A 14,573-nucleotide genomic window follows, 5' to 3' on the forward strand; every position below is an offset into this window, starting at 1 on the left:
GCACAGCAGGGCCAGGGCTTCAGCAGAGCTGCTGATCCTTCCTGTGCTAAACAACCACAGGGACCCAGCCACGCTGCTTCGTTTTTCAATTGCCATCTACATAAACATCAACTATGAACAGCACTTTACTGATGAGGTTAAATTCTGCCTTTTAAAAGTGAAATCAGCTGTTTTGCTGCCAGGGAGTTGTGCCCTCCTGTTGTCTCAAGAATAATGGAACATTGGCATACTGACAGGTAAATCATATTGCTGGAGAATGTGTTATCTCTCTTATTTGTGACTGCATCGTGCCACAAAGTGCTGCATCTTGTAATTTGGGGCTCTCTGGTGAATTCATTGCATGCAAAGTCTGTGAAAATTATTAGCACAGCACATTTCCATAATTAAAGTGTTTCTTATGGTATAGATTTGAAGACTCCTTAACTGCTGCATGTTACTTTAGTGCAAAATTCTATGAAAACTCAAATACAAGCAGAACAAAGCTTCTATGCATAATGTTTTTCATTAGACCAGTTGTTGTAGCTAGGAAAAGCAGTCAAATCATCCTGGTTCAGGGACACTTTTAGGTGATGGATGAAAGCTTTATTCATCGCTGATCACAAAGAAATGGACAGCATCTCTCACAGAAATATCTTTGCCCTGCCATGAGTGACATAACCAAATAACTAAAATTTAACCTATAATGAAACATTCATAGGAATTGCTGGTTTCAGGACACAAGTCTGACTGTTCCATTAAGAATTATCCTAAGGTAATGTTAATATTTTGATGGTTTGCAGCAAGTCAATAAATAAACATTTTCTTTACTCACAGGTTTGCAGTTTTAGATAGCTCCTGGAGTCAGATAGTTCTGTGAAACAGAAAATTCCTTCTGCTGTTCTCTCTTCAGTAAAAAATGTGCCAGAATATAGCAGATAGCTTGGAATAATACTTTAACTATTAGTTGTTGACTGCAAAGTCCATTTGTCTTGTTGAGGCTGTCATTTGGCTACATTACCCTTTCTGTAACCCTGGAAACAACTTCAAATACTGTGATACTTGAAAAGTCTGAAATATAATGTACCTTAAAATGCTGTGAGTGGTTTTTGAGACTCCCTGTACAAAGGAAGCAAAAAATAATTTTCCTTTACAGGGGGCATTAAGCAGTGATGGATGTGCATTGCTTTGTGAGAAAGCTGATCCTCACCTGTTGTAGGTGGGGTGAGAAACGATGCCAGCAGCACTGACAAGTTTCCTCTTTACCTGCCCACAGAGTTCAGGAATCCCTCTCTCAAAGTGTTACAGAAGGGGATTTTCAGGAGGCAATAAATAAATTTTGATCCCTCTGGTTAATGCAGTTAAGGTCAAAGAGATTCTATCTGGATCTATTTAAAACACTCTTAACCTGCAGACATACTGCTGTCAGTAGTGCTAAGTGTCTTAGCTGGCTGAGCAATGTATACAACCCTTATGAAACTATTCTTAAGTATTCTGGTTACTATATTTAGCTCTGTCTTAGAACAAGACAAAAAGCACTTAGCTAAATGCAGTCCTGAAGTGCTTAATCCAGTTAAGATTATTTTGTCCTTAGGTGTCTTCTGCTAAGACTTTTTCTTGCTCACCGTCCTGCTGCATCATGCAGAAAGCTGCTCTGGGTGGCTGGGCCTGCGAATTCTTTTATGGGTATTTATTCTGTGAGCTCCCCCAGGTCTGCTGCTGGCTGAGGGCATTGCTCACTTTCATTAGGAAGCCTCATTCCTCTGGCAGCCCAGATCTGCTGCCCTGCAGCAGCGACAGCTCCTCCTGGGCACTGGGGAACCCAGTTTGGGCTTCATTTCCCAGTTTGGGCTCAGTGAGCATCAGCTGGGCTGTTGGCACTCTTGGTGACCAGGACTTCTCTCAGCTTCCCAACAGTTGTTCAGTCCCAGAAGTCAGAGAAGTCTGACTCCTCAACAGACTTCTTCTGTTCTGGCTGGGTGGGAGGGAGGCCAACCATTCTAATGAGGCAGGAAACCCACCCGGCTTCCTGGGAGCTTTCAGTTGTTAGACAACCTGTGGGCAAAGTTTCCATAAAATAATTCTTTGCACTCCTAGCTTGGGAAAAATCCTTTTCTTTAGCTGAATTTTTGCATGGTCAAGTCTGCACACAAAGAACAATTTTTCCCTGATAAATTTTGATAGAACTTTCTGTATATCCACAAGAATTTTTTCATAATTTAACCCATTGCTTTAAAAAGACTTTCCTTTATACCTGTGTATCTCTGAACTTATCCCCAGTCACCAAATCTTCTGTAGGGGGCATTCTTCCATAGAAGAAACAACTGAGTGATTTTGACAGAACAGCACTGAGGGATGAGCAGTGGGGATAAGAGCCTCAGCTCAATAGGGTAACAAATAAAATCACACACTCCTTTTGAACTGGAATAAAGTGGAGTAGCACTGCTGTGAGAGCAGAGACACAGCAGATCCACTGAGTTTAAGTTTGCTGTGCAGGTGTTGTTTCCAGTTACAGCACCACTGGGGTGTCAGGAGTTACATGATATTTTCCCTACATTTTGTGTGTCCCATCAGTAGCAAGTATTAAGGGGAGACCTTGAGTCCATTCACAGCTGGGTGCTTGTGACTTGTGCTGACTTTGCTGCTGATGTTTGTCTTGAAGGAGGTTTTGGTTGCAAGATTTGATAGATGAGGTTTTCACAGCACACCAGGTAAACTGTCATATTTGGAAGAGCTCCAGCTGCTTCTCAGTGGCTCCTGGCCAATGGAGCCATTCTCCCACCCTGCTGGGTCACACAGCTTTTTGGGCATGAGAGCTCACATTAGCCTTCCCAGGCTGCTTCTGTGGCAGTAGGTGGTGCCCACAGAGCCAGGAGCCCAAGAACTTGGTTTAACTCCCATTGCTCTGCTGAGCTTTCATTAGTCATACTTGAACATGGTTCTAATTTGTGGTGGTAGATTTTTCTCAGCTTGAAGTGATTGCAGCTGTCCAGGCTGTCTTACCTGCAACTGTGTTTTAACTGGACTTGCTTTTCCTTGCAGGATTAATTTTTCTCCGTCTCTATTTACATGGTGATAAGAAGTGCTAATCCCACTCTGTCAGTCTGGACTGATGAATCTGAGGAATAGAACAGGTAATTTCTAATTTGGCTTGTAGCTTTTGGTGACTCAGACAATGAGAACCACTCCCTCTATTTGGAGTGCATTCATAACAAAAGAATTCATACAGTATCTCCTGCCCAGGTCGTCTGCAGGGAGGGAGATCCTTGCCCTGGAGCAGGGCAGGAAGGATAAAATTTTGTGGCTGTTGCTGTGAGCAGCATCCTTGACTTCCTGTCAGTTGTGGGTGGTTCTGGTTTGTGTTACTTTTATAGCTACCAGCATGTTTGAGTTTGGAGTAGTCTATAAACAGAGAAAATCTTTTGGGTGTACCTATTGAAAAATGCCCCTAGAGTTCTGGGCAGCATGGGGTGTTTTGCAGGGCAAGTGCTCAGTGGAGACGGGGGGCAGATTGGTTCTGAGAGTGGGGATGGGTGTGATTTCCTCTTTGGAGGTGTCTGAAGGGCAATCCAGCAGGGCTGAACTGGGCAACGTGGTGTGGAGTGACAACAGCTGCCTCACCTGCACCTCCCTGGCTCCTGTCCCTCAGACTCAGCCCATCTGAGTCACAGAAAGTCACCAGTGAAGAAGTTACCTTTGATTTGAATTTTCCATCATTTAATGGAGCTTTAGAGTACTGTGTCCTTACGGGAGTTGTTGCCACTTTTCTCCTTCCCTGGTTAGTGCCAGATGAGGAGGACATTTTAAACTGAAGCCTTGGGTATGAATCCCAGGACACAGCTCAGATGATGTGGGAGCAGTCCAGCAGGGCAAGCAGCAGTCACTGGCTGCAGGATGCTCTGGATGGACCTGTCTATCACATCATCTCTTAGATATCCTGAAAACATGCTGCCTCTGTTGCCTAATGCCAGTCCTTTAGGGGATTAGCACAGTTTCTTTCTCCTCTGTCTTTCCACTGGAAATCTCAGATATGTTTCAAGCAGGGTGGGCAGTGACTGAAATCAAGCAGTAACCTCTGTGATTTCCCAGAACAGGACCAGCTGTGGTGCTGCCTGCTGCAGACACCAGGGCAGATTTCTCTCTTTTTGGCTCTTGCATTTGGCAGGAAGATGCTGATTCCTGTGCAGAGATGGGTGCTTCAGCAGGATTCCCTATCCTCAGAGGGCAGGACAAAGGCAGGCTGAGGGGCTGCCAGCTTTTAATCTTTCCCTTTAAGGTCCTTGTAGGTGGATGTTTGGGCATGTAGCAGCAGTCCCACTTCTCATGCCTCAGTAGCTGACTGAACAAGCAAGGAAAGACATACCAAGAGTGGAATTTGGGAAAGGGAAGACTGAAACATCCAGGAAGTACATCTTTAAGTACAAACCACTACACTCCATGTTTTGACATTCTGAGCAAGATAGGGAGTGTGTCTCAGTAACTGCTTCTGTCTTTCCCTTGCAGAGCCCTGTGTTGTGTAAACGAACTGATGGATGAAGATGAGAAGGACAGGGCAAAGAGGTATGACAGCATGCACTCCTGGGGGAGAACTGTAAATGCTGTGTTGTCCGGTGCTTGACAATGAACTTGACCCCACTGATGTCAGAGGCAAAGCTTCCACACAGTTTACAGGCTGTGTATAGCTGACCACAAGCAGCACAATTTAAGTTCAGGCTTCTTACAGAGTTTGGCCACCCCTACAATGGGTTATCTGGCTGGGTGGTCTTTAAATTCCACTGCTGTGCCCTCAGGATCTCATGCTATCCCATGGCTATTTATTATCTTGAAGCAGGATTCCTGACCTGTGATTTTATTGGCACCAAGCAGTGCTGCCCACCTGGGGCAGAGCTCCCTTTGCAGTCCTGCTTTAGCCCAGGCCTGAGTTAATCTCTGTCAGAGAAGCTCTTGGCTCAGTTCTGTTCAGTCATTGATCACTAGTGCCAAAACAGAGATGGCTGTGAATGCTGGATCTGAGAACATCCAAATGCCAACCTGAGTATGAATGGAAATGCTTTCTGCATACCACCCTCAGTCTGGATCACAGCAAGTATGCATCATCGTGAATACACTTGTAAAGCAAATTAATTACTACTGGAAGAGGTTGTATGAAAAGTGTTATCTCAGATATGAGCACTGGAAAGAAAACTTTGGAAGGAACTAAATGGGTTTGCTTTCTCCTCTACTGTTTTTAATGGAGGGGGAAAGCCTAATAAATATTCTTGATTTGTCAACTGAAAACTAATTGTAATTCTGCAGCCAGACCTGTAACATTCCCAGTTTCATACATCACAGCAGTAGTTTTTCAAGACCACATACAAGATTTTATTCTGCAGTTCAGTTGCCTTGCACAGTGCTGTCATTGATAAGCTCCTTTTGTAAGTGCAAATCAGAGAAATCCTTCACATTTTGACGTTTATATGTTTGTGTACTAACTGCAAAACAAAAGTTCATAAAAATTAAGTGAGCACAACATGAATATGCATGAACACACTTTTCTCTTACTGGAGGAATTTGTCCCATAACACCTTCACTATCACTGCTTTTGAAACAGTGGGAAATGAAATGTATGAAATGTATATCATAATATGATCTTTCCCAAATGAGCCCAAATATGTGTTACCTCCAGATGTTCCTTGCTGCTGGTGAGTTCAGTCTTGCTACCAGCAAAGTCTTTGTGTGCAAGCCCAATTTTAAACAAATAAACATTCCCAGCAGAGTTTAGATTCCTGTATCTAGTGTGTTTTTGTGGGGCAGGATAGATACCTCACCCTGGTTTGTGCTGTAGCTCCTTCATTCTGCTGAGTGGCATTTGTGCTCTTGTCCCCAGGGCATCACGCAACAAATCTGAGAAGAAGAGGAGAGACCAGTTCAATGTCCTCATTAAGGAGCTTTGCACCATGCTGCAGGGCCATGGCCACCCTCTCAAGATGGACAAGTCCACAATCCTGCAGAGGACCATCGACTTCCTACAGAAACAGAAAGGTACTGGGGGTGCTGCCCTGCAGCAGCCAGGAAATGTAAATCCCAAGCATCTCAGGTGCCACCCAGAGAGGACAGGAGCCTGACTGAGGGGCAGAATAAGGGACAGTTGGCCTCAGGAGGTGGCTAGGGCTGAATACATTGCTGACCAGTTAAACACAGATTTGAAAAGATGCAGTGCTGTGTGCCTTTTACTGTAGATACATCATTACCCTCACTGGCCTCCACATCCCCTGGCCTGCTTTGTGCTCTCTCAAACAGAAAAGCTGAGGAACAGCACCCATGACAAAAGTCAGGGGAAAGAGTATTCTATACCATCTTCCCAGGTCTCTTGGATTAGGAGATGATAAGCCTGTCCTGCTGCCTGGGCACTCAAAACAGCAGCTTGTGAAACAGCTCCAGAGTTGAAGGGCACAGCTCCAGAATTTCAGATGCCCTTTGCTGACAGGAATGCTCTACTACTCTAAAATTAGCCCATTGATCTTAATTTTTAAGGTTATCTTCAGGCCACCTAAAATGTCTCCATTTCCCTTTCTTGATTTCTAATGCATTTGTATTATGATAGCATGAAAAATGACTGTTGCATGCAAGAAGGCTTTGTGTGAAGAATGATATAAGGATTATTCCTCTAACAGCCTCTTTAAAGAAATCTTACTTGAAAATGAAAAAAAAATCCAAGTAGCATGAGTCATGTTGCTTTTTTGATATTTTCTCTTTAAGAAATCACAGCACAGACAGAAGCCTGTCAGATTAGACAAGACTGGAAGCCTTCATTTCTTAGCAACGAGGAGTTCACCCAGTTGATGTTAGAGGTAAGAAGAAATTAAATAGATTAGTGAGAAATAATCAGTTCAGTGGAGTAGATCAGGGATATATAGTTCTTTTTCACCTGTAGGTCCCAGTGTTAATGATTTCTACTCTGCTGGCACACACAATGCAGACCTGACAGAAACCAATGTTGTACTAAATCCTTTGCAGACACAGAAGTAAAAATAAGATTGCTTCCCCTTGAAGATAAATGGCTTTTGGTTTGGGAATCAAGGCTGATTTGGCCTGGTGAGAGAGGGAAAAGAGAATTTCCTTTACTCAGAAGAGCCGCTAGAGCTGGCGGTTTTAGGAAAAACTTGAAAGGGCCTGAAAGAAGCAGAGCAGCTCTGTTCCTCCCACATGCCATTAGGCAGCAGCACTGCCTGTGCTGCCTCTGCAGCTGCTGTCCTCTCTCTGGGAGTGCTGCCTCTTCTGCTCGAATTGCCTTCAAGTGCATTCAGGAAAACAGCTCTTACACTCCCACCTCTGAAATGCTGCGCTGATCTAGAAACGTCCCCCAAACCCACATTTCTGCCCTGGCTCCTGTGGCAGGGACACCTCCTGCCCTGCGTGGGCAGTGCTGCTCTTTGCCCCACCAAAAGCAGGGTGGATGCTGGGCTGAGCTGGGAGGTGCTGCTGTGTCTCAGCTACTCCTTTTCATCAGGATGTCATGACTCACCTCTCTGGAAAAGTCTGTTCATTCTTTCTGGGAATCTCTCTTGCCAAACAAGCCAGCTTGTTCCAGCTGAATCCAAACAAGTTTCCCCCTTAGGCTGGAAGTGATGGGGGAGAGCAAGCCCTCTAATAACTGCTGGCTGGACTCTGGCAGACCAGTGAACAGTTTGCTTAAAATCAGTGGGATTTTCCCAGAGAGGACCCAATTTGAGCAAAGGCAGAGTGTGGCAGTGAGGTGAGGAGATGGGGAATGCTGCATTTTTGGTCCCTGTAGCTGAGCTGCAGAGCAGCCTAACAGTGTCTTTAGAAGAGCTGGCTTTGTGCACAGTGCTGACCAGCTATTAAACCTCCCAGATCTTGATGTTAGGGAAGAATAGGGACAGACACTGCATAAATGGTACAAGGAGATACTGTGAAGAATAGGGAGAACACAACATCCAAGGGGAAGAGCGCAGGCAGTGACTTAAAAGGGACAGAGAGGTTTAACTCTGGGACAGAAACCACTGTGAATGAGAAAGGGGAAACAGAACAAGCCTAAAAATTGTTTTGTCACTAACCTTACAAATCAGTGCTTTAAGCAAACTAAATAAGGCTTTAGATCCTTTTCATATTGTCCATAAACTGTTCAAAATACATAATTGTATCGTTTTTCTGTCTCTGCTTATCCATCCACAAAGCTGGATTTGCCATGATGATATCTGACATCTCCTTACGCACTGAGTTTGTTAACTATTGTGTAATTCAGAACACATAATGAAGTGACTGAAGTCAGCAGGATTGTGTGGGTGTTGAAATTCTAAGCATCACTGTCTCACTTCATGTTAAATAAATACTCACTGGGTGAAAAATACAAGTCAATTTAATAATAATGAGAATGAGAAAATAAGAATATAAAAAGAATGTTGAATTAGATGGCATGTGTAATTTTTATTTTTCCACATTGAACTGTCATTTCTTTGATTAATTTCTGCTAGGTTTAAGCTGTTAGAAGCATCATTAAATAATCAATGAATCTAAAATATTTTAAGTTTTTCCATTGTATAATTCTGTTTTGTTCTTTTTTTTCTTTTTTTTTTTCCTGTCTATTATCATTAGGCACTGGATGGCTTTCTCATTGCTCTTACCACTGATGGCATTATTATTTATGTGTCTGACAGTGTTTCATCTCTGCTGGGACACTTACCGGTAAGTTCTGACCATGCAATTCCCTGAGGTTCATTCCCTCCTCAGTGCAAATCAGTCAGTGCAGGGCTGGGGATTGGTTTTGTCCAGCCAAAGAGGGAACTGACTGTGTGAGGGACGTCAACCAACAAACTCTTGTGGAGTTTCTCAAGTTCCTGTGAATAACAGATTCTCTCCCAGGGTCTGTGAATTAGCTTAAAAAAACCCCAACTATGCAAAATCTCTGTGCTCATAGCTCATCACTTGGCTGTCCATCTGAAGGTCTGGGAGGTGTTTGACCCACCAGGTTAATGGAAAATCTTATGATTGTGAAATGAGTGCTGGAGCTCCTCTTAGATAATGTAAATATTATTTCAAAACTGAATCTATGCTTTTTGAATGACATTGGGTTTTTCTACTTTGAGCCCATAGTCTTCAGTAACAAATGTGTGGCCTCAGAGTTTTCTGGGAAAACTTCTAGAAACTAGTTAGTTGTCAGGTGCAGAAATTTCAGTTTGGCCCCTCAAAAACATTTTTTCTTTATCTGGTGGCAAGCATGAAGCACCAAGGATGTCCTAAATGAGGGAAAATTGGAGCACCCAGTTACCTGAATGTCATGTGTGCAAAGAACAAATCTGTGCTGACATTTTGGTAGAACCCCTTTAATCAGGATGTGTGGGTTGATGAGCACTGAATCACTTGCAGGTCAAGCTGATTTTGCCAGATGTTCAGCCTAGAAGACAAATGGAGGATGTAGGGAGGAGCTCTCCTTCTGTGTCATGCTTTCAAAGAAAAATGTTACACTTCTCATCATGTTATATTCCTGTGGTACCAGGGTTTCTTCTCCTGCCTGTATCTGCCTGAACTGAAGGGAAACCTCTGGGACTTATTTAACCTTTTGCAAATAGACAGTAATCCTGGGGTAAAATAGTCTAAGGGTTGCATTCTGCCCCAGATGCATCTGCAGATTGACTGGGCTTCCTTGTCTTGGGCATCTGCACCAGACCAGCAGTGTCTGTGCTCTGCTGAGGGTGAAAAGGCATGTGGTTGTGTCAGGCTGTACTGCTGAACATGACAAAGCATTCTTTTGTATCAGTCAGATTTGGTGGACCAAAATATATTGAACTTTCTGCCTGAGGGGGAGCAGAGCGAGGTGTACAAGCTGCTTTCTCCACATGTGCTCATGACAGATCCTGTTGCAGCTGATTTTCTCAATGGTAAGCTCTGCTCTTGTCTGTTGGTCAGAGAAGTTTGCCAGAGGTGAACAGCTCCCAGGGAAGTCTGCACAGAGCTCTCCAGCTGTTTAATGCTCTTGTCTGCCACTTCTGTCTTGCTGCATTTGTGGGTTTTAGTGGATCACATCTCTAATGTTCCTATGTGCTTCCTGTACTTGCTTTTTGATTAAGACAGTCTTTGTTTTGCCATCTGCTTTGCCCCTTGGGTGGCAGATGCTTTCCCCAGATGGGATGCTGGACTAACCCTGAGAAAGGAGTGAAGGCTCAAGGGAAAAAAAAATTGGAGAAATCCCAAACAGTTTTGGCAGAGCCACTATTCCTTAGGAAGCTTGCATGTCTCAGGACACAAGAGGAGCCCTAGTGTAACTTAAGCAACTTCCTATCTGAACAGTCCATCAGGATCTGTACTGCTGGCTGCTGTCCCATGTCCCTTCCCTCAGAAAATGTCCCCAGGACCAGAGCAGGCAGGAGCATCTTCCCAACACCTGTTCCATTAATGAATGTTTCAGCCAGTGCTGAGCCCCCACCCCTTTCCCAGTGGGTTTGGAAAAGCCACCGAGCAGCACTGGGCTCCCCTCCTGCTGCCCCACGAGCACCAGTGGGAGCTGAGCAGCCTGAGGATGCTCTGAGCATCCTGATGGTCCTCTAAGCAGCCTGGTGATGCTCTGAGCACCCTGATGGTCCTCTAAGCAGCCTGGTGATGCTCTGAGCACCCTGATGGTCCTCTAAGCAGCCTGGTGATGCTATGAGCAGCCTCTTGGTGCTCTGAGCAGCCTGGTGATGCTCTAAGCAGCCTCTTGGTGCTCTGAGCAACCTCTTGATGCTCTGAACAGCCCTGGTGATGCTCTGAGCACCCTGATGGTGCTCTGAGCAGCCTGGTGATGCTCTGAGCAGCCTGGTGATGCTCTAAGCAGCCTGGTGATGCTCTGAGCACCCTGATGGTGCTCTGAGGACCCTGATAGTGCTCTAAGCAGCCTGGTGATGCTCTAAGCAGCCTGGTGATGCTCTGAGCAGCCTGATGATGCTCTGCCTGGGGGTGGTTTCCCTCAGGCTGAAGGCCATATGGTCTAATCCATAGAGTTCAGACTTGGGGCAATAAACTGGATTAGAGCTTGGCCCAGTGCCCTCCAGTGTTAATGGAAGGGCTCAGGGTGAGTTCAGTGCCCTTTGGTCCCACTGAGCAGTGCCAGAGCACAGTGCTGCAATACCCTGTACCTGCCCTGCATGAAATCCTGCATCCATCCATGGAGTCAGGGGAAAATCCTGCTGGCCAGTGGAGCCAGGGCTTCCTGCTCAGCTCACTGGGGTGACTGCAAAGACGGGAAAAAAGGGTGAGAATGCATTTCCTTAAGCAGAAACAGATGATAATTGCTCCTAGTAGTTATATATTTACTTCTGGGTATCAGAATCTTCCCAGCAGGGTGTGCTCAGATAGCACTTGGTAGATAAATTAAATATGTGAGTGAGCTAAAGTGCAGACTTCTAATAGCATTGTCTGTGTCTCCCTCTCTTTCTCTCATTTCAGCAGAAAAACAAATAGAGTTTTGTTGCCATTTAGCAAGAGGCAGCTTAGATCCAAATGAACCCCTGATGTATGAATATGTGAAATTTGTAGTGGATTTTAAATATTTTACTCATGGTAAGTTACTGTTCCAGCCTACCTTTGTCTCTCCCCCTCTCTCCTTTAAGTTTTCTTGACCTGTAGCATATCAAAGGCTCCGTTTCTGCTGAAAATGTCCCACAATTGTCAGGGATGGAATGAGCTGTGCATACATTGGATATATTTTTCATACAAAAGTGGTGGGCAGTCTGTTGATCAGAAGAGTGCACTCTCCTGCATGTTGTGCCTAAAGCTGATACCAGACTGAAAATGCCTCTGTTGGACCCACTGCCAATTGTAAAGCAGCCTCCTTATTCAAATAGCCAGTAAAATATGGTATTCTGTTTCACTTGTGGCAGTGGAATGACACTTTACAGAGATTAAATACTTTGTGGTGCCTGTAAAATCCTGAATGTTGCAAATGTTGGCCTGGAGAAAGACTGACAAGGAGACTGCAGCTGCACACTGTGAGCTGCTCTGAGCTTACAAAGCTGCCCTGGGTGGGGGTTACAGCTGTGTGCCTTGGAGCCTACAGGGTCGTGCTTTAAATATCACCAGCGTGGATCAGGGTGGCATCACCCTGTGGTTGCTGGGTTTCTCCACTCACTGTGCCCGTCTTAACACGGGGAGAAACCTCTCCTTCCTCTTCTTGAATAAACTGTCTGGTTGCTCCTAGTGCCTACGCCCTCCTGTAATGGCTTTGAGTCAGCTATTGCACGGGCTTTCAGGTCAGCCCCGGAGGAGCAGATCTGCCTGGTGGCCACCGTGCGCCTGGTCACGCCACAGTTCCTCAAGGTGAGCCCTGAGCACCCACAGCAGCACGGGGCTGCTGGAGGAGGGGAGGGGATGTGGCTGGGGCTGGGTATTGGAATACAAGATGCGTGCCAGGTTTTGATAGCAGGCTGCTTTTGTCATTTCACAGAATTAAATGTCTGAATGTACCCACTCTTTCGCAGGAGCTCTGCAACGTTGAAGAGCCGTGTGAAGAATTTACATCGAGGCATAGTTTAGAATGGAAGTTTTTATTCTTGGACCACAGGTAAGAGATTTGGGTTTAGTCACTGAAAAATAAATAAGCTGTAGCTTAAAAATAGAAAAATTTGTATACCTGTTGCCTGAGATCCCAAATGGAATAGTTCTAATTACATGCAACTTAGTGAGTAGCAGTACTCTGAGCTTACCTATTAGGCATCCTTAAATGCTTCACTATTTTCCATATTTTAGGCAAGTAAGAAACCATGGAAAATGTCTAGAATGTCTAGAAAAATCCTAACCAAGATAATGTTATTGAAAGTGAGAGTGTGGGTCCCATTATGTTCCCCATATTGGTTTAGCTCCTCTGTTCTACAATTACAGCTTCCAGGAATCCTTCTAAATCTTTTGCTGTGTCAATAAGCTTTTGACTTTTCAGCTTGAGAAAGGATAGAATTTCTAAAACCAAAATAAAAAACAGTGGATTTTATTATTTAATTGTAGATTAGTTTTTGACAATGCAATATGGTGGGCTAGAATTCAGCTTGGTGAATGAAACAGACTGGAACCAGTTTATTAAGCTGCTTAATTTAGGATTAATTTTCTTCAAAAGAAGCTGGTGGGTTTTATTCACTCTCTCACTTCTCTGTATTTGACATATGTACATAAGCACATTGTAAAATCCTACCCTCTTCATTATCCCTCCCCTTGTGAGCTGTGCAAAGTAAAAACAGAAGACTAGTAAATAAGGCTGTAAGGGAAAAAATATTGGTGAGGAAAAAAATCTAAATACCATCTCCATATTTAGAGCAAGAAAGAGAAAGAGCAAATAAAAATGAGTAATAACTTTCATTTCTATAGAACAGAAGGTGTGTGCCTCACATCATACCTTGATGCATGGAGGAACTGACCCTGTGACACCCCTACAGCTGGTTTGGGACAGCCAGATAATTATTAATTCAGAGGAGATCTTGCTGGGGTGGCTTTGTTAGACTTTCATTGGCCTGTCTGATAATGCACATTTTTAGAATCAGCTGATTGATGTTAAGATTTGTAAAGGAGCCCTAAGCCCCTCACGTCACTGATGAAGTGAGCTGCTTCTCCTCAGGGCTGTGTCCCTGCAGCTCCTGTGAAAGAGCTGAGTAGGAGCTGCTTTGAAACTTGTCAAAGAGCCTTTTGATGAATGTGGGTTATGACTCAGAGAGGAATCTCTGTGCTGGGTGCTTGCAGACACTCCAGTCCCTCTGATATCCCCAGAGAGGAGGCCATTGCTACTGAGAGGAAATTAGGATGATGCAGATGCTGAGGCAGAGTTTGTGACAGATCCAGATGCAAGCAGTGAGCTCAGACCCAAGAATGAGAGGAGATCGTGGGAGTTGTCTCATTTAATCACTGATTCCAAGCTCTCTCCAGTACAATCTGCAGGACACTGAAATGTTGGTGTTTCTTGCTATTTGCATCAGCACAGGCTGCCTGGCACTGAGGTGTGCCATCAGCAGGGCAGAGGGTACCCAGCAGCAGCTGGAATCAGGACCTTTACTGTCATGATCACAATTCAAATCAAAGATAGATACAATAAAAACATTCCACAGATGTGGATAAACATGAGAAAGATAGGAAAAACCTGTATTCTGGGTCTCTATGTAAATATGTGTAGAGGAAGAGAAACCCATCAACTTTGATAATGATTTGTTTCTCTCCTGCACTGTGGTACTGTTGTTATTTTCCCTTCATTTATTAAAAGACTGCACCCAAAAGACTCTCTAAAGACTGTGCATTCCCATTGCACAGCAAGCTGCAGATCTCAGGACTGGAACTTGAGCTAACAAGACACTTTTAAATTGCTCCACAAGGCATCTCCCTGTTAAATGACAGATGAGGAGCATTTTGTGGTTTCTTTCTTTTATGAAGAGCTCTGGTGATATTCAGGAAAGCATAATAATTTCCTGATCAGCTTAAATGTTTATCTGATGTGCATCTGAAAGACACTATTGTCTTGAATATAAGCAGTAGGAGAAACAGTGATGCATTCTGCCAAAGAGATAGCAAGGACACTTTAATAAATACACATATTGTCATCATTAACAGAAATCTGGGTCGCATGAGGAAAAGGAACAGAGTGCTGTGAA

At 44.2% G+C, this 14,573-nt stretch overlaps 1 protein-coding gene across 4 annotated transcripts in view; it reads left to right on the forward strand.

Annotated features, from left to right (window-relative positions):
• PASD1 (PAS domain containing repressor 1) overlaps positions 1–14,573 on the forward strand; it is a 53,019-nt gene that overhangs the window by 20,163 nt on the left and 18,283 nt on the right. Inside the window, exons 2-10 of one of the 4 annotated variants that reach the window (XM_063170531.1) lie at positions 3,019–3,110; positions 4,480–4,536; positions 5,843–5,997; positions 6,715–6,806; positions 8,572–8,661; positions 9,734–9,854; positions 11,398–11,511; positions 12,149–12,267; positions 12,429–12,511. In XM_063170531.1, the coding sequence (XP_063026601.1) occupies positions 4,505–4,536; positions 5,843–5,997; positions 6,715–6,806; positions 8,572–8,661; positions 9,734–9,854; positions 11,398–11,511; positions 12,149–12,267; positions 12,429–12,511 (806 nt within the window). In that variant the 5' untranslated portion in view covers positions 3,019–3,110; positions 4,480–4,504. Of the gene's footprint in view, positions 1–3,018; positions 3,111–4,479; positions 4,537–5,842; positions 5,998–6,714; positions 6,807–8,571; positions 8,662–9,733; positions 9,855–11,397; positions 11,512–12,148; positions 12,268–12,428; positions 12,512–14,573 lie in introns of those variants that run through there. The other 3 variants (XM_063170532.1, XM_063170533.1, XM_063170534.1) reach the window with 3 other exon arrangements.

Source organism: Melospiza melodia, chromosome 16, assembly GCF_035770615.1.
Source record: "Melospiza melodia melodia isolate bMelMel2 chromosome 16, bMelMel2.pri, whole genome shotgun sequence".
Lineage (NCBI taxonomy): Eukaryota > Metazoa > Chordata > Aves > Passeriformes > Passerellidae > Melospiza > Melospiza melodia.